General features: G+C 40.2%; 1 protein-coding gene across 15 annotated transcripts in view; it reads right to left on the bottom strand.

Moving 5' to 3' along the window:
- Positions 1-26,525, bottom strand: part of MAST4 (microtubule associated serine/threonine kinase family member 4) — a 508,313-nt gene that overhangs the window by 81,977 nt on the left and 399,811 nt on the right. For 13 of the 15 annotated variants that reach the window (XM_084880860.1, XM_084880867.1, XM_084880868.1 and 10 more), the window contains one exon: positions 24,139-24,227. In XM_084880860.1, the coding sequence (XP_084736986.1) occupies positions 24,139-24,227 (89 nt within the window). Of the gene's footprint in view, positions 1-19,156; positions 19,289-24,138; positions 24,228-26,525 lie in introns of those variants that run through there. The other 2 variants (XM_084880866.1, XM_084880865.1) reach the window with 2 other exon arrangements.

Here is a 26,525-nt window from a genome sequence, read left to right as displayed (position 1 = left end):
AGAATGGATTCTGTTTCTGCCACCCAGCAATCAGGACTATTTCTGTCCATTTATCTACACAGCTAACTTAAGTGCTTTCAACTTCTCTCAGCAGCCTTTGTTCCCCTCTTAGGTGGTACATCACTCTTCATATTCCTTAAAAGGTCTCAATAATTTCAGGGTGGCTAAAAAAAAAAAAAAAAATTTTTTTTTTAAGAGAAACATATCTACTGCCAGAAATCTTCATGGAAATTTTGTTTTTCACTCGGGGAAAAAATGTTCACTTTGCTCACACCCCGTATAGAGCACACTGCCAGTAAATTATTAGGAGAAACAAAACGATTGTTTGAAGCCAAGGGCTTTCAGAACAATCCCTGCTAGCCTATTCACTCCGAACATATAATAAGGCCAATGGAACTTGTCACCAGTTCTTAGCCCTGTGCTCTTTGCAAAGCAAGCACTGTATCTGGAGATTATCTGAGATCAACTACACTAGCTACCAAGTGCTTAGTGAATATATTTAAGAGTCGGGAAGAAGGGAAAAACAGAGAATTAGCTTAAAACCCTTTTCACTTTTAGAAAGTTTAATGGGTGGTTCCCAAGAAGCCTTGTAATATTTTATAATACGCAGTGACCCATCACTTTGAGAATGAATGGGCAGAGATAGAAATGCAGAGGCAAGTTAACTTGAAAAAAAGAAAGAAAGAAAGAAAGAAAGAAAGAAAGAAAGAAAGAAAGAAAGAAAGAAAGGAAGAAAGGAAGAAAGAAAGAAGGAAAGAGAGACCTTCAGGTTCTGCCTTTCCATCTTGTGCTGCCTTTCTAGACCCATTCATTGAGCATGTTCCTCATTCTCTTCTCATGAACTCCTCCAGAGCTGTAAAATCCAAATTCCCATACCTTCAACTCCAAGACAATACAGCCATCTGTACTGTCTTACTACTCATACAGCTTTCTTCTTGTTTCATGTCAGATTGAACAACTAAATTGAAATTCACACACATACACATACACACACCACATTATTTCAAAGACTCTTAAGTGTAGTGAGCTATTAAGAGAAAACGAGGGTGTTGTGAAGAGAATACCTGGCAATTCCTTAAGGACAAGAGACTAGCTTAATTTGAGGGCAGCTCAGCAGGCTGGAGGTAAGAGATAAAATAGAAGGACTCAGAAAGGGGACAGAAAGAACCCAGATGCAGGAGAGACAGGCCCCCTGGAAGCAGGGCACTATCACCTACATGCACTGGTACCAGCTAGTGGGAAGCCTAAGGAGATGTGTGGCAGCAAGAGAGAGATGCTAGAGATTGTAACCTGGCATGACTGCTCTGGGAGGGTGGACAAGGGAATGGCTGAGGAGGAGCTAGGTTAAGAAAGACATGGAAAGACAACAGAAAAATTGTTAGGTGAGCAAACCAAGTATAATTGATGATAAACTAGAAATAAGTAGTGAAAAAGGTCACAGACCACAAATGACCCTTGTTTCCAATATGGATAGATTGGAATTACGTGTCTACTGACAGAATTTTGAAAGAAGTGGGGTGGGCGGGTCACAGAAGAGAATGGCAGATGAGTATTGTGTAGATTTTTGTCATTTGTTACCATATTACCGAAAACATTCCTCCAAAAAGTTTTCCTTTGGGAGAAATTACCAGGTTAGCAGATTAGATAGGCAGACGTCAATCTTGGGAATCTTTTGTTCTTATTTAAAATAAACATTGATTTCTGTTATCGACTCAGTCTTTGAAGACTCAGGGACACTTTTTAGTAGTTATATAGTGATCAAAATAACCGCTAATGTAGAGCACATCCAATTATAAAGCACACCTTCTCTATTCCTATCTCAGAGGTGAGGGCCCAGCTGCTGTGGACAGGCACAGAGCTTCCCCGGATGAAAAGGCAAGATGGATCGAAACCAACGTCCTATCCATGACCTTCACTCCTCACAGCACGGCTTTCCGAATTCATCCCCCCATCTGCAGAGCAATACCTGGGAGACCTTCAAATGAAAACTGGTGCCAGTTAATTCTCTGCCCATATGTGCTGCACTTGCTTATAACTCAAATCCTGCTGCTCCCGGGGATTCGCTGCCTCTCGGATGTTTGAGAGCTAGGACACTTTACAGACGGCGGGGCCGCTGCAGATGTTCCTGACCTGGTGAAGGAAACCTTCGTGGTGGTCAAGCCTCCGGGTCAGTAATTAACTCCGGGATCCCCCGGGGGAACGAGCGAGGCTAATAAACAAGCAGTATATCAAAATGGTACTTTACCTAATGGCGCTGCACAGGGTGCCTCATTTCCGAGGCAGTTATTGTTAAGAAAGTGATTTCCAGATTAATTAAATTGTTTGATTGCTTTGTAATTAGGCTGGAGAAGTCCTGCGTCTTCACCACAGAGAAAACAGGCTGCAAATCTTTTTCAAAGGCATATGCTATCCCCACTATAGATTATTAATGGGCTTTTAATAGCTGTCTGTTCGCAAAATGATCGTTTCTGGTTGCCTTGATTTTTCTATCAGGACTGAGGGAATCCAAGAATTAATGGTAACTGCCATGTGCAACTCCTAGCGGATCAAAGAGGAAGCCCCCACTTGAGTCCTTGTGTTATTATTGACTGATCTGCCCAAATGCCTCGCGATGTTTTAAACCTTCACAATGAGGGTTGGAGGTTCTCAGCAATGGACTGGCGCTGCGTAAAAACCTGAAGACCTAACTTGACGCAATCAAACCGAGGATCTTCTTACAGGAGGAATGCCAGCGATGGGGGAACCTCCGGCTGAATGAACTTTCAAAAACAGTTCAAGTCACCTGAGAAGTGTGTCTCCCAGACCCGGCTGATGCAAGAGCTAGAAATCTTCCTCTCACTCAGACAGCCGTCTCAGAAACTGGCTCCTCTCCAGAGGTGACTGCAGAATACTAATTAACCTGGACAGCTGCTCAGAGTCTAAGTGGACACAGGAAAACCTTGACTGGTCTTCAGTGGAACTGTCCCTGGGACGCTGTGAAGTGTCCACAGCAGGCCAAGCAAGAGAAGGAGGCTCATCTGCCTGGGTTTTCAAGTAGAGCGGACCACACACAATGAACCAAAGGTTTCTTAGACTCTGGGCTCTCAGATCCTCTTTGGTTTTCCCCAACCCCTCGCTGCTTATTGATCCTCTCATAGCCAGCACCACTACTCACTGCCCTCTGACTGGTTCATTTGACAAATACTCACCAGTCCTCCCTGTGGTACATAGAAGGTAATGGTGTGATTTGGATTACATTGCAGAAAGATCCCTCTTGCTGGGCCGAAAGCAGACAAGAGTGGAAGGGGGATCAGTTAGGAGACCATACCACAGATGGGTAAGAGAGGACAGGGCTTTGAAAAGGGTGACTGTAGCCCTAACCAGTTTGGCTCAGTGAATGGAGCATCGGCCTGCAGACTGAAGGGTCTCAGGTTCGATTCTGCTCAAGGGCAGGTACCTTGGTTGCAGGCACATCCCCAGTAGGTGGTGTGCAGGAGGCAGCTGATGGATGTTTCTCTTTCATCAATGTTTCTAACTCTCTGTCCCTCTCTCACTTCCTTCCTCTCTGTAAAAATAAATAAATAAATAAATAAATAAATAAATAAATAAATAAATAAATAAATAAAATATATTGGGGGGAAAAAGAAAAGGATGACTGTAGACTTCAGGTGGGCTCTGGCTGCTGAAAAACTGGACTTAGCGGAATGGTGGGAAAGAGAGGAAACAAAAAAAACCTCCTAGATTTGAGGACTAAGCAAAGGGGTAGATAGTGAATTAACTGAGATTGGGAAGAATTAGGGAGGATAGGGTTTGGGAGTGTGAGAGAGGATTAAGAGCAAAACTTAATACCTGGGTAGGCTTTAGTCTCTTACTTATGGAGGCAACTACACAAGTAATTTTGAATATGCTAAATTGTACTCATAATCCACACTGTATGCAATTATAATATATAAAAATGTCACATTCGGTTCCAGTTCTCACATGTAACATTTATATTACTTAATTAAATACTTTCAAATTGTTATATATATATATTTTAATTGTACTTGAGAGCAAAGAACAGTTCACCAACTCACATTATTTAGCGCCTATTAATAGTCTTAACTGGTTTCAGACGCTCAAACCAACCTGCAGTGCTAGGAAGAGGTTTGTAGAGAAGGAAAATTCTGTAGGCTAAATACTGCAGTTTGGGTACTGATAATTTCAGTCACTCTGTCTCCGTCACCACAGGTCAACATAAGTGAAATATAATGACGTGAACTATATTCTACTTTTCTCTTCCTCTCACTAATTTGTAATTCTAAATTCTGGTGAGGGAGAAATTCTAGAGGTAGACAGACAAAAAGCATATTTTAATTTCTTGGTGCCTAACCTAGCCCTGTTATGTAGTAAACGAGAAACATATGATTTTTTCTAATAATTACATATTAAGTTCTGTTTATGCACCGAGGTCTGAACTATCATACCTTGTAGAGCAGATTAAATAGGCAAACAGGACAAAACAAACAAACAAACAAACAAAAAAAAAACAAACCTAAAAATCTACTGATAAGATGCAGATCTGTACATCATCCACTCTAGACTCATTTTATGAAACCAATTCTGTATCCTAATTCATGTGAAAACGAAACTTTCTTAAGCAGAAGCCCCTAAATGTATCCAAATTACTAAAATACTCTCAGCGCACTGTGTTGTAACAGACTCTTAGCAGTTGTGCCTGTGCCGCTTTCTGAGGAGTGCTGATGAAGTTGCAGCAGAAAGAAGATGCAGGGAGTGAGAGCGAGTTCCCCAAACAGGTCAGTCTCTATGTCATACAGCTCTCACAGATGCCTGTTGTCTTCATTTCACGAAGCCGTTCCCCTGGAATTTGTGTCCTGTATTTGAAATGCTATGGCAGTGACACGAATCCCTTGGAGATGTGTTATAATGGGTTCTTGAGAAGGTTTGAGCTTTTCGTTGACCTTTCCTTATTACTCTGAATTGGTGTCACATCTCAAGGTGATCCCGGGTAAAGACTGGTGAATGTCAAGAGTGATGAGGAAAGTTGATTTTTACTTGTATGTTTTCTTCCCATCTACAGTAATTCATCTTCCCAGCAATAGGGAGGAGATTAATTTTAGCCTTTGCTTAAAGTTACCGAGTAGCAACTGAAAGGTCAAGGAAGGTGAGGTGAGACCAGAGCAACTGTAACAGTCATTTCATGCAATTGTATGAAACTCGATGCAGTCTATTAGCCTGAGATAGCTAATTAGTCTCCAAACTGGGGAAAAGATTGAGGTGAAGAATATAACCTGGGGTATGAATGTTATATTATTCTGTCTTGCATGAAGGGATTTCGATTCTTTACCATAATTAGATACAAAGAATTTCCCTTTTCACCTAGAAGAGGGATGGATGCTACCAGGAAATCGGTTCTCCTGGTGTTTGCTTCAATTGCTGAGTAATTTCTATTCAAAGGGGAAGTATGTAAGTGAAATGCACGTCCATATAACCCGCACAGAAGGTAATCTGAATGCATTCTCTATTATAAGCCTCTTCCTTTCAGCTGCTCTTAGTTAAAAAGTGAATACTAAATGTAAAGTGGTCTCATTTAACACATGCTAAATGTTCCACTGGCCTCTGCTATCTGAAAGAAGGAATTCTATCTGAAAGAAGCAAAAATTTGTATTTTTTCTTTTAAATTGTTAATAATTTTTTCAGTTAAGTTTCTAACTCCAGAAATACTAGTATGTTCAGATTTATCAAAATAAAAGACACTCAACTCTACAGCTTCATAATAAATAATATGTAATGTGCCAGTTATCTAACAAGTCCGAATCTTGACTTTCAGCTTCCATAAGCCATACAGGCCTTGAAAATCCATGGTCTTTCTCCTCTAATGTTTACCCCTTACTCTCCTCTTCCATTTCCTTAGCTAAAGAAAGATCTCTCAATCTGGGGTGCATAGGAGAATCACTTGGGAAGCTTTAGAAATGCTGGTGGCCAGGCCCTACTGCACCCCCTTTTCAATGAAGTGATTCTAAAATGCTGCCAGGGTGGACAGCCATGGCCTCAGGATTTCCTTATCCGCCATAAATCTATTCCAAAACTTCCAATTTAGAGCTCTTAACTAGGAAGTCTTGGATTTCTCATCATGCTCCCCCCCTCCCCCCCCCCCCCCCCCACTTTCCTATTTCCTTCTATAAGCCAACTTCCCTCTTCCTTGTCTCAGGTATACTCACAAGTTCAACTCCCTTTTATACATTCACTGCTCCCTGATTTCCAAGTTTTCTCAAAACAGGACTAAGTCCTGAGATCCCTTCCCTACCAACCCTCCTCCAAATGTCTCCTACTATGTCAACATTGAAAATGTTGCCACCTGCCCAGGGGTGTGCTCTTAGCTTAACCAAGTAAGTTGTTACAGGAACCCTACCCAACCCATATAGCACCTCTCCTCTAAATCCAATCACCTCCACAATTTCTCCCTTCCTCTAAAACAGGAACATCCCTAACCTAAACTGTATATCATTCCCATGTTCCTGGGTTAAAAGTCTCTACAAAAGAAAAACATGGGAAATGAAGCATTCATAAATCATAATCTTCTTCACAGTTTTTTTTTTACCAACTTTAGTCATTTGATTGTTCATTGGAACACCCCATGTTCCTTTTGTTCAATACCTAAAAATAAACGAGTGAGACATTTGATTCACAACTGCACATCTCATGCTTTCATTGGTTTCCATGGGCAGAATGCCTATTACCTGGTCCATGTAATAGTAAAACATTTAAAAGTATTATGACAGTTAAAACCAGAGCACGGGGTTTCAATTTAACAAGTGATTATCAGAAGCAAACATAAGATCACTCTAACCATTCTAGTCATTCCTCCTTGCAGAAAATATGACTTGCCCTTACCCATGACAGGGAGCTGTCCATTCGGGGACTTACTCTATTTAGTTCTGTCCATATGTCCATGACATGTTTAGCAGAGGATCCTAAGTAATTGATGGATGGGGTGGAGGAACTTGTTTCAACCCTGAGAACAAGCTTCTCTGAGATCCGGTGTGTGCAAATATCAACCTTTAGAGAATTACTACCTTAAGGAGCCACAGTTACTAATTACAATGTGCTGAACTCTTCAGATATGGCGGGCTGTATTCAGGCAGGGTAAAAAAGTTGTAATTACTCTCTCAAAAAGCAAGACAGGGTCTTTAAGGCTCTCTGAATACAAAATTAGGTATAATTGGAGCATTAGAACATAAAGAATATGGAAGATAAAGGTACTCTGATGTAGAAACTCTGGCCAACAGTTAGGAAATTGTCTGAATTTTGCTCTTTCCATTTTTATTTTTATTTTTTTAGCATTTTTGTGTATATGGACATTCAGATTGCCCATAATTTTGATAGTTTTGTAAGAAGAAGTCATAACATTTCTGAGCCTCTTGGTGGTCTTCCTTTATTGTGTTTCTTTACTTCCAAATTATTTTTAAATGTATTCATATTTTTATAGTACTTTTATGAATTCTTTTCTTAATTTTTTTTTTTTAACTATGTGAAACTTTTTGGGTGTAAGCAGTAAAATAGCAGTCTACTTTTTTTCTAAATTGCTAATCAATTGATTTAAGGCCATTTATTGGCTTGAATAATCCACATTTTCTCCAATGATTTAAGGAAGTAATTTGAAGCAATTAGTCCAGGGCAGTGATTTGTGGGGAACTTAGAAGATAGAGAAAAAGTAGTACACTGGCCAGTGTCGCTCAGTAGTTGGAGCACTGGCCCACATACCAAAGGGTCATAGGCTGGGTTCCTGCTCAAGGGCACATACCAGGGTTGCAGGTTCAATCCCTGGCCCTGATAGGGGCATGTGCGACCAACCAATTTTTCCCACCCCCCTCTTTCTCTACTGCCATCCTTCCCACTCTTTCTTAAAAAAAAAAAAAAAAAAAAAAAAATCAAACTATTAATAGAAAAGTCTGAGGACCCCTTGGAAATAACCTTTAGGGCAGTATTCCAGGTGAGTCATCACCTGGGTGGAACCCTGAGGTCTCTATTTTTATCAAATACTCCAGGTGATTCTTAGGCACACTATAGTTTCAGAATTTGAGTTTTAGAATGGTGATCTTAACCTTGACTTCACATCCTCCTATATAATAGAAGTAATATGCAAATTAACCCTCACACCCTCACAAGATGGCTGCCTATGACCAGGCCAGCAGGGAGGTTTATGAGGGATGACCAAATGACTGACCAAGCAGGCTGCGTGGAGTAACCAGGCCAGCAGGGGGGTTAGTGAAAATGACCAAACAACTGAACAAGCAGGCTGCATGGAGTGGTGACCAGGTTGGCAGGGAGAGGGCAGTTAGGGGCGACCAGGCTGGCAGAGGGGGGCAGTTGAGGGCGACCAGGCTGGTGGGGGGGGAGGGACTGTTGGGGGTGACCTGGCCATCAGTGGGGGCAATTAGGGGCAACCAGGCAGGCAGGTGGGTGAGTGATTAGAAACCAATGGTTCAGGATTGTGGGAGGGATGCCCAACTGACTGCTGGTTTAGGCTTAAACCAGCAGTTGGACATCTCCCGAGGGGTCCCGGATTGGAGAGGGTGCAGGCTGGGCTGAGGGGACTCCCTCTCCTCGTGGATGAATTTCATGCACCAGGCCCTCTAGTTATAACATAATAGTCTGGGGAACATAAAATAAAACCTAATGGCCAAGTCACACTCCAGTCCAATTAAATCAGAATGGAGGGGGGTGGGGGGCAGGCATCAGTCACTTGTGAAGCTTCCCACGTGATTCCCATGTGCATTCAAGTCTGAGACAGACTTAAAGAAAGTGAATTTTACCGATTAAGTTGTTCTCTAACTTTCCTAGTATCAGAATCCCCCGAGGAGCTTTTAAAAAGCTATACACTGATGCCAGGCCAGACACTTAACATTTCTGATTTAATTGGTCTAAGGCCTGAGTTTTTTGTGTTCCACTGGTGACTCTAATGCACAGCCGGGCTTTAGAACCCGCAGTAGCTCTTAAACAGCTGAGTGCATCAGAATCACCTTGAGGATTTTGCTAGGCCATGGATTCCTGGACCCCCAATAGATACTTAATCAGTAGGTGTAGGTTGGAGCCTGAGAGTTTGTATTTCCAACCAGTCTCCTACTGCTGCTACAGGTGGTCTGGCGATCACACTCTGGGAACCATCACACTCATGTAGATCTAGGCAAACCATGGCATGTGTTTCTTTAATTAAACGACATAATTAAGTGCATGTCTTTAAAAAAATCAAATCCTGCAGTAGAATGAAATGGAGGCCCTCTCTGTGCCTGCACTTCTTGCCTGAGCCACCTCCATCAAATCCCTCGTATACAATGAAGGTGTATACGAGGGATTTGATGGAGGTGGGACAGGCAGGGAGTGCAGGCACAGAGAGGGGGCCCCGCCTCATTCTACTGCAGGAGCCCCGAGCCAGGGCTGGGGAGAGGAGCCAGGTGTAGAAACGCATCAGAGGCAAAGTCAGACTTAACAGGGAGGGCGTATCAAAACATGAGGCTGAGGATGCCAGCTCGGGGAGCAGCTGAGCAACTTTCCTGAGTTGCTATGTTCGTGTTCTAAGGGACTGGTGATGATAAACTCGGTATTGGCAGCAGGTGCTGCTGGGGCTCCTCCGATGGAAAGAGCTCCAGTAAATAGCACCGGTGTGTGTGCTCAGCAGGATGTCCAGGTCCAAGGGAAAGCTGTGGACAACTCCGCACGTGCGCGAGGCAGACCGTGGGCAGAGAGTAAAGGGTGTACACCGAGAGACCCCAATAGTTAAAATGGGCGAGGAAACAAAGAGGAGCCAATGAGGAGGATGGACACACAGAAGAAAGTGTCTCAGGGAGCCGGGGAAGAGCAATTTTCAGGAAGTAGGAAATGTTTCCCGGCACCAAATGCTGTGAGTGCTCAGGTTGAACACAAAGAAGTCATTGGACTGGGTGTCAGCGGAGCCGGGCAGGAGCAGCCTCACCTCAGTCCGCCTCGGGGAGTCTGGGCCCAGGATGAACCTGCGCTCGTTTCCCCAGGTGCTAGCGCAGGAGTAGCTGACTACTTGACCGAGATACAACATAAAGGTAATGAATAACCACACCTACACTTGGTCATCCATTTAATCAAATTATAATTTTAAAGTGTTATAGCAGTTCATCATTTCATAGAATGATTTAAAAACCTAACATTAAAAATGTGCTATCGGGTGGAAAATGAACGAGATAATGGCTCGGTGAGAGCTTAGTTTTTACAGTTTATGATATGAAGCCACACCAAAACAAATATTTGATGTTTCCCCTACAGGATAGAGGTACAATTTGGAATCTCAGCACTGAACAGTTTTACTTAGGACATTTTTAACTAAAAAATGGTAACATTTTTACCAAAAAACCCCACAAAAAAACAAAAAACAAAAAACATTCTACTAAATAGTTCAGTAATTTGAATAATGTTTCCCAACCACAATTTTTCAGAACAACAACAATAATAAAAAAAACTCCAGTCTCACCCAGACCCCCACGCTCCCGCTGGCAGACTCAGGCCTTCCTAGGTGATGGCAGGTAGAAGGTGGTGGCATATGCCCACTGCCACCAGGGGCTGGCCAAGGATGAATTAGACTGAGGGCTAACTTTAGTACTGCGGCCGATCTTGGAAAATCCTAAACATGAAGCTGTTTAACTGCTTTAAAACGGAGGTAGATGGAGAGGGGGGAGCAATGAGTGCCTGGGATTTTGTGGGTGTCATGTTTACAATCCAAAGAAAAGGAACTGCTCACTTTGGAAATAACTTCAAAACCTAATTCTAAAGGTAACACATGAAGGACTTGGAAAATACACTAAGTTATAACAAGAAAAATAGGTAATCCTACTAACGTAATATTGTGGTTTCTCCTTCTGTCTGTTTTTGATAGTGTGTATGTGTATATACAAAGCATGCTTTTAAATAGGATCATACACCATATTCATTTTTGTATCCTGCTCTTGATAGTTACATTGTAATTATAATTTTCCTAAGCCATTAAATATTTTTTACTGTGATGAGATTTTAACGGCTACAAATTACTCATTATAAAGATGGATCACAATTCAAGAGTCACCCTTCTTTCTATTTAAGGTTTAGGCTATTTCCAATTTTGTACTATTACAAATAATGCTGCATTTAACAACCTGAAATATACTTCTGAGTACCTTTGTTATCATTTCCTTTAATTATATTCCATAAAGTTCAAGTAATATCAATAGTTCAAGTGATATGAACTATTTTTAGGTTTCTTGACATAAACTATCACTGTGCCTACTAAAAAGATTGTCAACTTAAAATAATGTACTGAGAATACCCATTTCACTATACCATCACCGAAATAATTTATTTCCAGGTGTGCTTTTTAATATTTGCAAGTCAGGTGAAAATGGTATTTCATTGCTGTAATTTGCATTTATTTGCTCAGTGAGGGATTAAACTTTTCACTTGTTTACTGGTCATTTCTACTTCTGTTGGTGAGCTGCCAGTTCTTGTCCTTTGCCTGCTTATTCAATGAGGCATTAGAATTTTTTCTTACATCCATTTAAAAGAGCTTTTATAATTTCACTAGAGGCCGATGCACGAATTTATGCACGGGTAGAGTCCCTAAGCCTGGCCAGCAATCAGGGCAGATCAAGGCCTTCCTTTGTTCTGCGCCACCCCCTGGTGGTCAGTGCACATCATAGGGAGCGATCAAGCTCCTGGTTTCCTGAACTCCCAAGGGGACACTGTCCATCCATCCATATCCATCCATCCGGTACGTATGACCCACACTGGCAATCCTATCTAATAAAGAGATAATATGCAAATTGACCACCACTCCAACAAACAAGATGGCCACCCCCATGGGGTCAAAGATGGCCACCTCCATGTGGACACAAGATTGTCACCACAAGATGGCCAGCAGGGGAGGGCAGTTGTGGGCAATCAGGCCAGCAGGGGAGGGCAGTTAGGAGGGATCAGGTCTGAAAGGGAGGGCAGTTAGGGGTGACTGGGCCGGCAGGGGAGGGCAGTTTGGGGCAATCGGGCCAGCAGGGAAGCAGTCAGGTGTCAATCAGGCTGGCAGGGGAGTGGTTAGGGGCAATCAGGCAGGCAGGCAGGTGAGTGGTTGGGAGCCAGCAGTCCTGGATTGTGAGAGGGGTGCAGGCTGGACTGAGGGCCACACACGCCCCCTCTGTGCACGAATTTCGCGTACTGGGCCTCTAGTCCTATATAATAAAAGCCTAATATGCTTAGTGTCTGACCATTTGACCAGTTGCTATGACATGCACTGACCAGCAGTGGGGGGGCAGACACTCTGACCTGTAGGTTAGCTTTCTGCTGGGGTCCAGTCAATTGAGACTGGGCGAGATGGGCCGACATGCCCTGAAGCCCTCCTGCAGTTCCTCCCAGGCCAGCCAACTTTCTTATGGTCCTGCCCCGGATGGCAGGCACTGATCAAACGCCAATGGTCCTGATCCAGACTGGGCAAGATGGGCCAGACACGCCCTTGAGCCCTCCTGTGATCCCTCCCCGGCCCTGACTGTACACCAGTGGGGTTCCTTGGTCTAGCCTGCACCCTCTTGCAATCCGGGATCCCTCACGGAGTGACGGAGAGCCGGTTTTGGGCCGATCCCCATTGGTCAGAATGAGGGACCCCACTATACACCAGGCCTCTAGTATATAGATAATAGTAAACATCTTCCCGTTATATTTATTGCAGATATTTTCTCAGTTATTTGTTAGTGTCTTAATCTTGTGTATGTGTTCTTTAATTCTAGAATTTTGAAATCTTAATATTCTCTGTTGTTAAAACACATCATAAATGGTAACTATAACAACTAATACCTGTAAATCTATGTTTCTTTTTTGGAAAAGTAGCCTCTCCCTCACCCCCTCTTCAAATGGGGGCCCACATTCTTTGACAGAGTGTGGAACAGACAGGACAGAAGAAACATACATGAAAAGCATTATTCCAGACAGTGTTCAGGCCCCAGAGTGAAGAGTGAATCATAGGTCACTCTGGGGATAACCCAGACCATTCCTGTCCCCTCCAGAGAGCACCTTCAGGGCCAGACCCCAGGACCTCACTCTAAAGGAGGCAAAAAGCAGTGAGCGGTGAGCAGTGTTCCAGACCTGGTCCTGATCTTTATATCCAACTCAAGCAAAAAATTACTCTCCAGCCCAAACTGTGACAAAGGTTGATGTTCTCTGGCTGAAGCAAAGGTGGACTTGGGGGGAAGGGGCTATGAACCCCACTCCCAAATCACCTCTCCTATTCCTTGTCCCCGAGGCAGCGCCCCTGGAACTGTTGTGGTCTGACCCACTGGGCTTGACTTGTTATGAAATGCTGTTCATTTCCCACATCAGCTCTAAGCCAGAGGAGGTGCACCAGCTGAGGGACCTGAAAGGCCGGTGTGCCAAAAGGAAATATCACAGGCTCCCCAAGTGTATCCCAGCAGACGGTCACAAGGATGCCACATTCCACTGAACGATCTACCTGGAGACTCTAACAAGCCCATGTTTGAATTTGCTTTGAACTTACACACTATGGTGTCCTATCATTGGAACCACATCACGAATTCAAGTTGGTTACAATAATACTTTAGTAAGTTTTGTAAAACCTCACACTGCTTGGCACTTGATAATATTGCAAATACTGTCACATGCAATCCTTCATTTGAGACTGCAAGGGCAAGTTCTACTGTTTCCATTTTAGAGAAAAGGAGGAGGAGACCTAGGAAATAATTTTCTCAAAGGAGCACCGCTGATAACCTGGCAGAGGTGAGCAAAACCCAGACCCTGGCCCTGAGGCCCAAAGTTTATTACATACACCAGTTAGTACTTGACCAGCTGTGAGAGACTGCGCATTAACAGGGCTCGGTGGCAGGATGCTGGAGTTACACAGTAGCTGGAGCTTTCTACATGAGGGTCTAGTGCTCTAGGCCTGGGAAAGCAGGCACACTGTGTGAAGTGAGCAGCGCTGCAGCTTCCCCTAACAGTTCCTTCCTTGTCTACCTCACCGACTCACCACGCGACCATGACATCACTGGGCACAGGGTTCCTGGAAGTTCAATAGGACTAACTATTGTTCCGCCTGGAGAGAACACACTTGAGATGCACTGAGATAGACATCAAGTTATTGTGGTGCCTTCTCAACACATTCTTGATGCTTATTAAATGTCAATTGCAGCAAATATTAAGGAGCATTTCCTGTGGACCCAATCTCTGACTCTTAGGGCCACAAAAATGGAAGTCAGACAATAATGGAAGGCCAACAATACAAATTCAAGACAATAGAAGGCCAGCCCTTTAAAGAATATCTTCCCAGATTAAGCTCTGAAACTAATCAGTGTTGGTCACAAAGAATTTTGTATAATACTATTCACCACAACATTACTTATAAGAATAAAAAACTGTAAGCAGGCAAAGTATTCATTAGGGGAAGGTAACTATCACACAATCATGAGCTGGAATATTTTGTACTCATTAAAAGCAAGCATTTTGGGGGAAAAGGACATTTAATGATATGTAAAAATCTCAAAATTAATATAGAAAGAAAATGATCTAGAGAAAATTATACCTATGATCCCATACTTAAACACAGATGTATGTTTGTTTACATATTAATTTATGTTTACAGGCACAAATTTATGTATACATAAATGTAATAGATATTATAAAAATGTCGATATATGAAAAATACACATTTAGACAAAAATCCAAATATTAAGTAGTGAATTCTGATGGAAAAAAATATAGATGATTTTTATACTTTCTTTCATTTTCCAAATTATCTATAATAAATATGCACAGCTTTTATAAATAGAAAAAAATTGTTTAAAATACAATTTTTAGAAATCTAAAGTATTTTAGATTTTTTTAAAAGCAAATTTCATCTTTTCTTCCTAAACTCTATGACTTTTCTTATATGTACACTCTTCTACATTTTCTCCACCTCTCTCTTCCCTAGTCCAAGGAAACCAAGTGGGCGAGCAACTGTGAAGCAGAGGTGTGTATGGCAGCTCTTCCCTGTAGCTGAGCCCTCTGAACTGGTGAGGGTTACCACAGTACACACACTCTGTAATTCAATCACTAGTACCCCTAACATAACAGCTTAGGACTTGAGAAGCCTGCAATCTGCATAGCTTTTGTGAAGAAGTACTCACACATTACTGCAGTAAATACAAGAATTTGCAGTAAAGCATCATTAAGCTGATACTATAATGATGCCAGAGTAAGTTCGAAGATAGGGATGGCACTGCTATACATGGTATCTAAGGAAATGCTCTTTAGCATACGCAGTTAAGTTGGAAATGTAGATTGCTAAACCTTTCTGGCAGGTTTCCCAGTAGGTAAAGGCCACCTTGCGTATGCTTAGCCTTCCATCAAGGGTACTGGGCACTTAATGAAGACAGAGGGCTGATCTCCATGCTAATGGAACCCCTACCTCGAGTTCTTTAGCTCTGTGGAACAGTGCATTTTTCTGTGACCCAAATCCATACTCTTGCCAGCGACTGGGCTGGAGGTAGTCTTTGTTTACTCAGCTGAGGATTACTAACTCAAGTTCAGAGCTGACCTGGGCTACGCTGGTCAAGAGGGTGGCAGAAGCACCACAGTACCAGAGAAACCAGTCATGTGACAGTCCCCAACCTGTCCAGTCTCAGAGCAACAGGTTCTGAAAACCTCGAGGGTAAGGAGAGGATCCATTTAGTAAGGATTTTAAATGTACCTTCCATTTTCAAGGTGATCATTCATCATAGATCTTAGAATAAAAGCAGCCCTCAACGTGAAGGAATCTCCAATTTTTCAAATAGTAGATAAGAAAGAAAATTGTTTTTTGTGGGTTTTTTTGTTTGTTTGTTTGTTTGTTTTGTTTTTGGAGGTGGGCAATGTTAATAATATAAACTTTCAGGGATTTAGAAGACACAATACATGTCATTTATATCTTTTAAAATAATGAAATGTAAATCGTACTCTATCAACTTGATAGTAGTAACATTAACCGCTGGCCCTTCCTGGGAACCCTGTCTTCCCTTGGATTCTGAGACACTATATTCTCCTCTTCCCCTCCCTCCTCTCATATTGTTTTTTCTCAGTTTCTTGCTGGGTAGTTGTCCTTCCAGAAACTCTAAGTGTTTGCACTGTAGACAACCCCAGGAAAAATCCTCTCATTCCAAAATGTTTTCTCTCAATGATTTCATCCCTTCCCAAGGTTTTAAACACTGTCTATGAACAAACTGGTATCTCTAGCACACTCACAGATTCAACCCCTTAAGTTCCACACCCATAGGACAACACTTTTTGTCACTTTGGCAGCTCACTGGTATCTTAAATCCATTAGGCAGCAACATGAACTCTTAAGCATTAAGCTCCTATCAGTTCTCCTTTCCTCCACCCTGGGAAATGCCCATGCCATCTACCCATATTCCCAGCAAGACAGCTGGAAGCCACCTTTGATCACCTCTCCCTCACCCCACATCCAATCTATCACTAAACACCGTCAACTCGAACTTGGAAAACACGCAATTAAGATCTAACTATTACTTTAGCAATCAAACCAAACCAAAACAAATCCATAGTTGATGCATAAACACAAGAAAATTGCAAAATTTTGATTTTAAAAAAGAAAAGAATAGTCTTTCCTAGTGGATAAAAAACCCATGTACTAAAACAAAACAAAACCCTGCAAACTAATACCACTTTTGTGAGCACAGAGGAGCTTTAAAATTAAATTTAGACATCAGCTTCCAAAAGCTTCAATTTATAATGGAAAAGCTAAAAAGCTAACTCAAAGGCCATTTGGGTTAAATTCTACATTTAGAGAGCAGGGGGATATGAAAGCTATCAGTCATTAAATTATTATTAGGGATAAATTACACATAAACATTGCAGTCTTCTCAAAGGACCAAAGTGATAAATGGAAGTCACAGGGCAGAGGGATCTTCATGAAAAAGTTAACCCATATTCATGATGCTGGTATATATCCGTCATTAGTGATTCCACACAAAGCAATACCCCAACTGGGAAAACACACTGACGTCAGTTTGTCTGATTTTATCATCCTTTTTCTTAAGCAGGAAGGGCAAGATGTGTCATTGCTCAGGCCAACAATTGGCAGCTACACAAAGGCTCCGGATTACAATATAAAATTGTGTGTGCAGCATGGAATAAGAAAGGTGGCATTCTCCATAATTCAGAGAAACGGATTTATGAAATAACTGAAATCACAAAACAGCTGCACTGTAAAATCATAAAACTTGGGCACACACACTAGATTAAGAAACTCTGGGTCTCGGTCCTTCTGAAGGTTTTAATAAAACCAGATGAGTCCCAGGTGATGTTCTACCCAGGGCTGACTAAATGATTTGCTGATTTTAACCGACATAAAATGAAACCCTCTGAGGAATACTTCAAGGTGCTCTGAACTGAACACAAGTTTCATAAGGTTAAGTTGATTTTGTTGTGATTGGCTTATAATTAGAAAAAAATGCCAAACAGTGACCATGTCAGAGATTCCTCTTGAGTAGAAAAAGACGTTTCTATCTTTTTAAAGAGAGAGTGGTTGTATGGGGCATCTGGACACTTAATTTCTACTATGGCTAACAATCTATTTGCCATGACTTCATGGGCACACAATTAGCCCAGTTCTATTTCCCAAATAAAATGAATCTAGGAATACATTTGTCTTGGACCATCATGTCTACTTGGCCAAAGGAGGCCGCTGCCTTGCTGAATGACCACTTTTGTTAAAGATCTCCAAAGCAGATTTAGACAGTTTGGCAAATAATATTTCAAGCATGTAAAACCTGCTAATAGCTTTTGAATGAAAGTCACAAAACAGATAAAACAAAGGCACTATTACATTCAAGGCTCTGTTCCCAGTCTCACCTCGTTCAAGGAGAAATCTTCCACTGATACCTGAAGATCATTCATCTCTATTGACTAAGCTGTTCCCACCAGCAAATGAAAATTCATGAGTAACAGCTTTCCCTCTGAGTGTGGCATGCGAACCTGATGGTGCTGCAAACTCCATAACCTCCCCAGTTGTCTAAGGCGTAGAGAGAAACTGTTTTGATGCCTTTTTCATTGCTATTGTCTCACCTTTGAAGGCAAGATTCAGGAAAAAAATCTTGTAGTGAAAACCTTGGTCACTGCTTGGAAAAAACACCACCCTACATGACATACTAAGGAGTATGAGTAAGGAAATGCTTCACTGATACAAACTTGTCAAGCTAAGAGGGCAGGGAAGCAGTGAGGTCAGAGCAGGTGATGCTCAGAGCAAGCCCAGCCTTGTCCATAAAATGAAACTCTACAACTAGACACAATGATGGCAAAACGGAAGAAATCAGAAAGAAAAAGACTGACAAACTGTGCCATAAAAGAATGAAAGAAAAAATTACATTAATCAAAAAGTAAAATAACAAGAAAAAGCTAAAGGAGTTCATCATCACCAAACCTGTATTAAATGAAAAGATAGAGGCTTTTCTTTAAGAAGAATAAAAAAAGATAAAACATTTAAACAACAAAATGTCAGTAAATACATATCTATCAACAACTGAATCTAGAAAATAAGCAAATAAACAGAGCAGAAACACACTCAGATGGAGAGAACATTTTGTCAGATGGGAATGGGGCTGGGAGATGGGTGAAAAGGTGAAAGGATTAAGAAGTACAGATTGGTAGTTATAGAACAGTCATGGGGATGTAAAGTACAGTATGGGGAATAGAGTCAATAATATTCTGGTAACTGTGTGATGTCAGATTTATAGGACATTTATTGGGATGATCACCTAGTAAGTTATGCAACATCTAACCACAGGGGTGTACACCTAAAACTAATATAACAGTGTATCTCAACTGTAATTGAAAAATGAAAGTAATTTAAAAATTAAATTAATTTTAAAGTCAAACAGCATATTACAAAAGAATATCAGTGACATTACAAAAGATTAATAAGCAAGCACATTAAACATACTAAGAATTTACCTCACACCTGTTACAATGGCTATTATCAAGGACACAAGGAGTAATAAGTACTGAGGATTGGAGAAAAGGAAACCCTTGTGCTACACTAGTGGTAGGAATGTCAATCTTAGGTCAGTTACATCTTGGAAGAGGGGCTTGGCGAACCAAGAAGCAGCAAATACAGTGGTGACTAATGATATATATACTAGATACTAACCTAATAGGTTATGTGAACTTTTTAAAGGTATTTCCTGTCTTGAATAATTTCCAGAGGTGTCCAGCAGGAAATTGATACTTCTTTCCATCTTTTCTTCCAAAAATCCTCTTATAAATGAATCTACGTAATCACCTGCAAATTCACAGTAAGACAATTTTTGAAGACACAAAATTTTAGGTATTTTGGTCAATGGGGCAATATTTGCTCTTAGGACTTTAAGAGCCTAGAATCAGTAAGTCTTGGTTATTTATCTACATCTAGCCTGTGAGTCACTCTCTACAAGCATAATTAATTTTAGAGCTCATACTTTTACCATTGGAATCCAATACAATATGGAAATAATATTGGGGTAGGCAGAATTCTAAAATGGTCTCCTGAAGATCCATGTACCTTGGTTATTCAAGAAAATATATTTACACATATTTGTAAGAATTTCTGGAAGGAGAAGAGAGCAACTTAGTAATAATGCTTATCTTTGGGGAACAGGAAGGTAAGGAAATTAGCATATAGTGATTTTACAATAAAATAGGGCTCTAAAAATAAAACCAATAAACACACAAAATAATATCTGCATTCGTTTTCTATTGCTAAGGAATGCATTATCAAACATTTAATGGCTTAAAAAGTGATCATCTATTTATGAATCTTAGGTAGGCTTGACTTGTTTGAGCTCAGGGGGCTCTCAAAGCCAAAATCAAAGAAAGACAGAAAACCACCAGCTCCCAGCTCCCTAGGAGCCCTCAGGTAGTTTTCCTTCTCAGGGTATCATGTGGCCACAGTCACAGTGTCAGCAGGGCTGGCTCTTATCTGGAGACTGGGGAAGAATCCACTTCCCAGTTCATGCAGGCTGTGGAGATTCAGGTCACCGAGGTGATAGGACTAAGGTTTCCATTTCATCCTGGCTGCCAGCCTGAGGCTGCTTCCAGCTCCTGGATGCTGCCCTCTCCTAACTCCAACACTGCAACTGCCACGTCCAATCAATCTCAGACTCACGTCGACCTCTAACTGCTCTCCCTAACCAGAGAAAACGCTCTCTTTTAAAGGGCTCATTTGGTTGGGTCAGGTCCACTCAAACAATCTCTGTATAAAAGATTATCTGACTTGGGGCTTTAATTACGTCTGCAAAATCCCTCCACAGTAGTACCTCAGTGATGAATATGATAGTATAGGAGAGGAACTGCTTCACCACAACTTTGCTCTTGGTGGATTCTACCAATTTTTAAACTTTTTTTGACAATATGCTAGATGAACCGTAGTATGTCATTATCCTGGTTCACATTTCTCTTGGGATTACAATTAGTCAGCATTCACATGTTTTTGTTGTTCATTTTAGTTTTTTGAGTTTTTTTTTCTTGTAGCATGCCATGTACATCTTTGCCCATTTTTTTTCCTCTTGGTGCACTCATCAATTTCCACATTAATTTACACAAGCTCTTTCTATAATATTAAGGCAATCCAATGTTTGTCGGTTATAAGCATGAGACATTTTCACCATTTTTCTTTTGGTTTTGTTTAATTTGCAGAAATGTTCATTGTAGGAGAGACACACTAGTCTTTCCTTTGGGGCTTCTGGGTTAAATTACATGCTTAGAATCTTCCTGGAAATAGAAGCCTGGGATATTCAACCTTCCTTTTTAAAAAAAATGGGACTCTCCTGTTCACTGTTCTTTGAGGAATCCCTGGCTTTCAACAAGCACTGCTTTGTGTGTGGAGATAAGCTGCAGAACACTGTGCCAGTCTTCCTTTCCCTCAGGCCACAAATAAAATTCTCATCTCCACTGAGTCACGTGATGGGGGTGAAGTCATGTGTCAGAGATAAGTGGCCTGACTCAGATCATCCCTAACTAAAAAAAACAGAAAGCATAACTCTATATTTTGGGTGCGGAAGCACTGAGAGAAGGCAGTTTTTCTCCCTCTTGATTTCCTGGAGACTTCTAGGAGCCCGCACCTGGCATTCTGTGGCTCACATCCAGGACAGAGAAGGTAGCAATGGGAAGTCAGAGCTAAGGGGCATGGTGAGTGGGGAGGCATTTCACATATCAAGGCATGAGAACTGGTTTTTCCTTAATTTACATTTTCTTCTTTTTATTAGGAATCTACCAGACTGTGATGAAAGTCATTTCTCACAAAAAGTCTGACAGACTTCTACAGCTTCTGGGTGAATAACAACCTGTTGGCTCCATAACGTAAGGAAAAGTACTCTCAGGACCTAACAGGAAGGCTCCTCTCTGCCCACTGCTCTGATTAATTCCAAAATGATGTTTGAAGGAGAAGGAATTCAACCCAAGTTTACATAGAGGGAAGAATTAAAAGGATCATTAAAGTCTTAACCACAATCTCAATATGAGAACTGAAGACAATCACAGTAATAAAGAGTCATCAAAAGGCACATAAAGTTACAATTACTACAGAACACTATAAAGACGAGTAGGGTTAATTTTTTTAATCAAATTATATGTAACAAATAGACTTCATCAATTACTCAGCACCTAGTATATACCATCCAGGCCCTGTGATGGAGGAATATAAAGATGAAAAAAAGAATTTCAGCCTCCACTAGGTATGTGGCCTTGCTTGCCCCTCTGTCAGCTTTTGATTTTATAACAATGATGGAACATAAATCTCCGAAGTATAAATGGTAACATTAGAGCTGTGTATTCATCACACAGCTTTGGAAATACAACATTACCAACTGCTATCATTCTCCCCGATTATATCCCCCTCACACCTCTCAGGGGTAACTGCTGTCATGAAATTGGTCTTGAAAATTAGTTTTCCTCTATACTCTTACTATACACATATATGCACATATACATATATAGTTACGTGTATGTGTATTTCCCTAAACAAAATATTCTTTGTAGCATCGTGTTAGCCTCATATGAATGGTTTAAATAATAACCTTTTGTTCGTTGCTTTTGTTGCCCAATACTACCTTTGAGTTTCACCCACGTGGATATGTGCAGGGCTAGTTCATCTTCTGCTACATGCACAGTGTTCTGAGAATGACTACGCCACAATTCATTTCTCCATTTTCCAACTAGTAAATGATTAGGTTGCTTCAAAAGTTCAGCTATTACACAGAATGCTGCCATGAGCAGCCTAGAACATGTCTCCCCATGTTTCTCTCTAGTTTTACCTGGGAGTGACATTTCTGAACTTTAGTGGTCTTGCTACTGTATCACAATTTTACCTTTTTTACTTTACCGTCTTTTATTACTATGAATAAAACAAAATTCTACTCCACAGAGGCAGCTACCTCTGTCTCTCCCTTCTCCCCAAATGTGTCACGGATAACGCCCACTCTCAAGGCGAGTGCTGCTCCACCCAAGCAAAAGAACTTCTGAGGAAGAGTCACAGCCCTGCTTTCAAGTATGAGATCATCATCTGAAAGCCCTTCAGTGTGAAGTCAGAGCTTTCACAATAGTACAATAGAGGAAGTGCTCATACTGTCAACCCATCAATCTTCACAATCCTGAAGACATCTTCCTAAGACAGGGATCTTCCTCGAAATCCTTGAAAGGCATTCAACATCAAAATTCCTTCTACTCTCCGCCTTTCCTTTTTCCTTCCATCTTTATCTTCTCTTACAATCAAGCACACACTTCCTAAGCTCTAGCCACTCATGGGAATTGCCATTCTCTCACCCCATTTTTACCTGTCAAAGTCTTACTCACCTTCCAACATCTTAAGCAAGTAGTTCCTTCAAACTCTCCTGGACTTTCCTGATTGGAATTAACCCTTCTCTTCTTAACACCATCTTGGACAGAACTTTAAACATACAGCAGTTTTCATTACAGTTTTTGTAATATGGCTCTATCTTCCTTATAATTAGTACCTGAGCCCAAGGGCCTCATCTCTTAATCTTTATTGTCTCTGCAATGGTTTGGATGAAAGAGATAATTACATATGCCACCAACAGGTATGACTTTAGAGAACACAATGCACACATTCAAGAGGAGGCACGTTCTAGACTGTTCGTAGCAGCATTATTTATAATAGCACATGTGTGTGTATGTGTGTCCTTGTATATATATTACTCAACTTCAGCAGGAAAAAATGCTGGCTAGTTCTGACAGAGTACAGGATATGCGCAGTCCCAAAATACATCATCAAGGCGTATTGACTATTTCAAGCTGAAGGAATGTGAGGAAGGGTGTATGTAAGAAGACCTGCCCTAAAACAGGTCATAAAACCCTCCTGGAAGGTATGTCAGGTCTAAGCCTGGAGTAAAGAAATCTTATCATCACTAAAGATAAGGGACATAGAGGAATGTAAAGAATGGGCCTTGCTAATTTCAGTTTATCACAATTAGCTCATCCCCTTTGCCCTATCACATTTTTGTACAACTTTCCACTCCTCATTAAACCTCCTATAAAAACACTCAGTTTAACTGTTCCTTTGGGTCTTCACTTCCTTGTGAAGGCTCCCATGTTACATCACATGAGTTGGTATGCTTCCCTCTTGTCAGTCCGTTTCTGGTTACGGGGTTCAGTGGAGAACTTAAAAGGACAGATAGAGGCTATTTTTCTTCCCCTAAAGTTCTTAACACCAATCCTCTTCATGTGAACCCACATGCCTGCGCTTCTCAAAGATAATCCTAATGAGCAAACATGGCTTGCATCATCCACACATTTAGAAACTGAGAAATAAATAATTGAAAAAGGACCCCACATAAAAAGAAATTCTCAATTTCAGAGTTCAAACACTGTGAAAGAGAACAAGGTTAGGGCTAACATCAGAAAGAACAGCTTAGTGAGAAACCACCAAGAAAACCAGGCTAACAAGCTATGAGGACACACCTGAGTTTCAAAATGCTTAGATTATTTTGAAACACACACACACACACACACAAAACACACACACACAAAACACACACACACACAAAACACACAACCACAACCACAACACACACATACACACACACACACGAAACAACTAGCAAAAAATAAAACAAAACTCCAGGAAGGAGAACTAATTACCTGCATGAGCCGAGAGAGGTGAGTGTGGTCGGGGCAATGCTGTTGACTGCCCATTTCCTATTAAGCTTTTTCGGTTGCTTGTTCGGCAACTGTCAAAAGGAAAGGAAAAACAAAGTTTTAAAGATAATATAGCATTAGATGAAAAATGATAAAATAATAGTAACAATAATAATTCAGGCATATTTAATATAGACACAGACAAGAGGTTAAACTACCTATCAGCTCATACTATTAATAACATTATTGCAAGTCGATATGCACTCAGTAACATTTGAGGGGTGGCTGCCTCTTGAATATTAGAAAATATAAAGTATTCATGTAGTATAACATCATCAATATTCCTTACCACCAGGGAAGCTATAATCAAAAGCCTTCTTTCAGGTCTTGACTGCAAATATGTGACATGCCACACATACAAGTGATAAATTAGGGATTCAAATCAGCAAACCACAGGTAGCATCTTTGTTGACATGAAATTTCTAATACAAAATTACATGCAATGAAGCGCAATGACATTAATCTTACAATGATGCACTAATTAAAAATCTAATTATTTAGACAAATTTCACATTTGTGCCTTTTGTCAATAGAACAGCCGATGCCTAAGATAAATGTATTTCACTACTCATTAATTTTTCATCTTGTAGACAGCATTCAAATTCCTAATTAAGGTAAATATTTTGGAATCATAAAAACAGATTCCTGTTTGCACGAAAATAACAGTGAAGGTCTACTTTCATGGGCACACTCCCTCCCGTTTTTATCCTGGTACTCCATGAATAGAAATAAGTTGCTATATATGGACATAGGGCAACTATGTTTTTCCTGTTTTTTGCAAGTAGAAAATTATAATATAGCCAATCTTATTCCAGTGTAACATCCACAAGCCTCAAAGAATAAGACAAATAAATGCAAAGCTGGGTGATGGTGAAGTGGGTATGGTTTCCATTTGCTTTCCTTTGGTGCAGTTTGGCACTTCATTCTTTATAATCGAACATTGGAAAGATGAAAAATTCGCCCATAATAAGTTTCAGGGCATTCTGGTTCCTTCTCCTACCTGTGGGTTGCCTTCAGCCACCTTTAAAGGTTTACTGTAATGTCTTTCTAATGAAGAATATACCTGCGAGAGCAGGTTCTTGAAACAGGAATTTTCACCTAACTTCGAAGTTAGCTATATTTTAGAGTTTGTAGAAGATATCTGAAAGGAACATTTCTAAATATGCAAATAATACATTTTCTAAACCAAATGCAATTTCTTTTAGCAATATTGGCTTGCAAACCAACCCTCTCTCCTAGATGTTTGCTGCTTATCATCATTTGTTAACGTGCCCATATTTATAATTTCTTAAGGTGAGGCTGCATCATTTTATTTTCCTTACTGGAGCAATCAACATCCTGTAAGATAATCTGTGAGTATAATTAAGATCATGTTTACTCAGCCTTAAAGAAGCTGTTGAATAAGAATAGACCCTTGATACTTAATTATGAAGGTGGATTGTGTTATTACCAACTCATCTATCAAGAACTGCATTCAACCTATTACATTCATAATTATTAAATCAGATAGTGTGACTGTTTCACAAATAAATTGTATACTATACTTAGTGTTAACTCAAATTAATGTCTCCTTTCATTTTAATACAGATACTTTAAGTATAGCAACTTGCTGGTGTTAATAAAATAAATTTAAAAAGACAGATTTATACCCTGCAAATTTCAGCAAAGTTATTTGTTAATTTGAGCAAATTAATTGAAACAAGGGTTAGTTATCCAAAAAATGACTACTGGTATTATTTTTTATACTTATTATTTGTTCTACATCATTTATAAAGATTTTCTCTTGACATTCAATTATTGTTTAAATATTTAAATCAAATTAAAATGTAAATAAATAGAAATAGTAATCTGATGAATATCTTAAATAGAGATATTAGTGAAATATGCTGACATAAACCTAATATTTAGAAAATATTTCTTAAAGAAAACTTTAAAAAATTGGAATTTCATTAAGAGATATAAAATGACTAGTACACTACCACAACAAGCAAAATAAATAACTAAAAATGTAGATTTATAACAAAGAAAACACAAACAAAAAAATCTAACATTTTAATCAGTTATTTAAAAATCTATCATAAAAGGGTAGAAAAGTATTGATTTCTAAAATGTGATTTAAAAAAAAATCTAAAAAAGAAATGTCTAAGCAAAACCAGAAAATGTAATATACTTGCTTGGTCAATATGAAAATATAAAATATGATAAAACTTCATATTATATTCACCCTGTGTTTGCCTCCTCTCTCTCTATCAAGATTTGTAATCTTTACAAACAGATGACTATAAATGCAATTTAGAATGAAAAAAAAAAGGATTCTTCATCTATGAATA

Source organism: Pipistrellus hanaki, assembly GCF_964339955.1.
Source record: "Pipistrellus hanaki genome assembly, chromosome: 4".
Lineage (NCBI taxonomy): Eukaryota > Metazoa > Chordata > Mammalia > Chiroptera > Vespertilionidae > Pipistrellus > Pipistrellus hanaki.
Note: the sequence above shows the minus strand (reverse complement) of the source record. Positions and strands in the feature narration are given on the sequence as shown.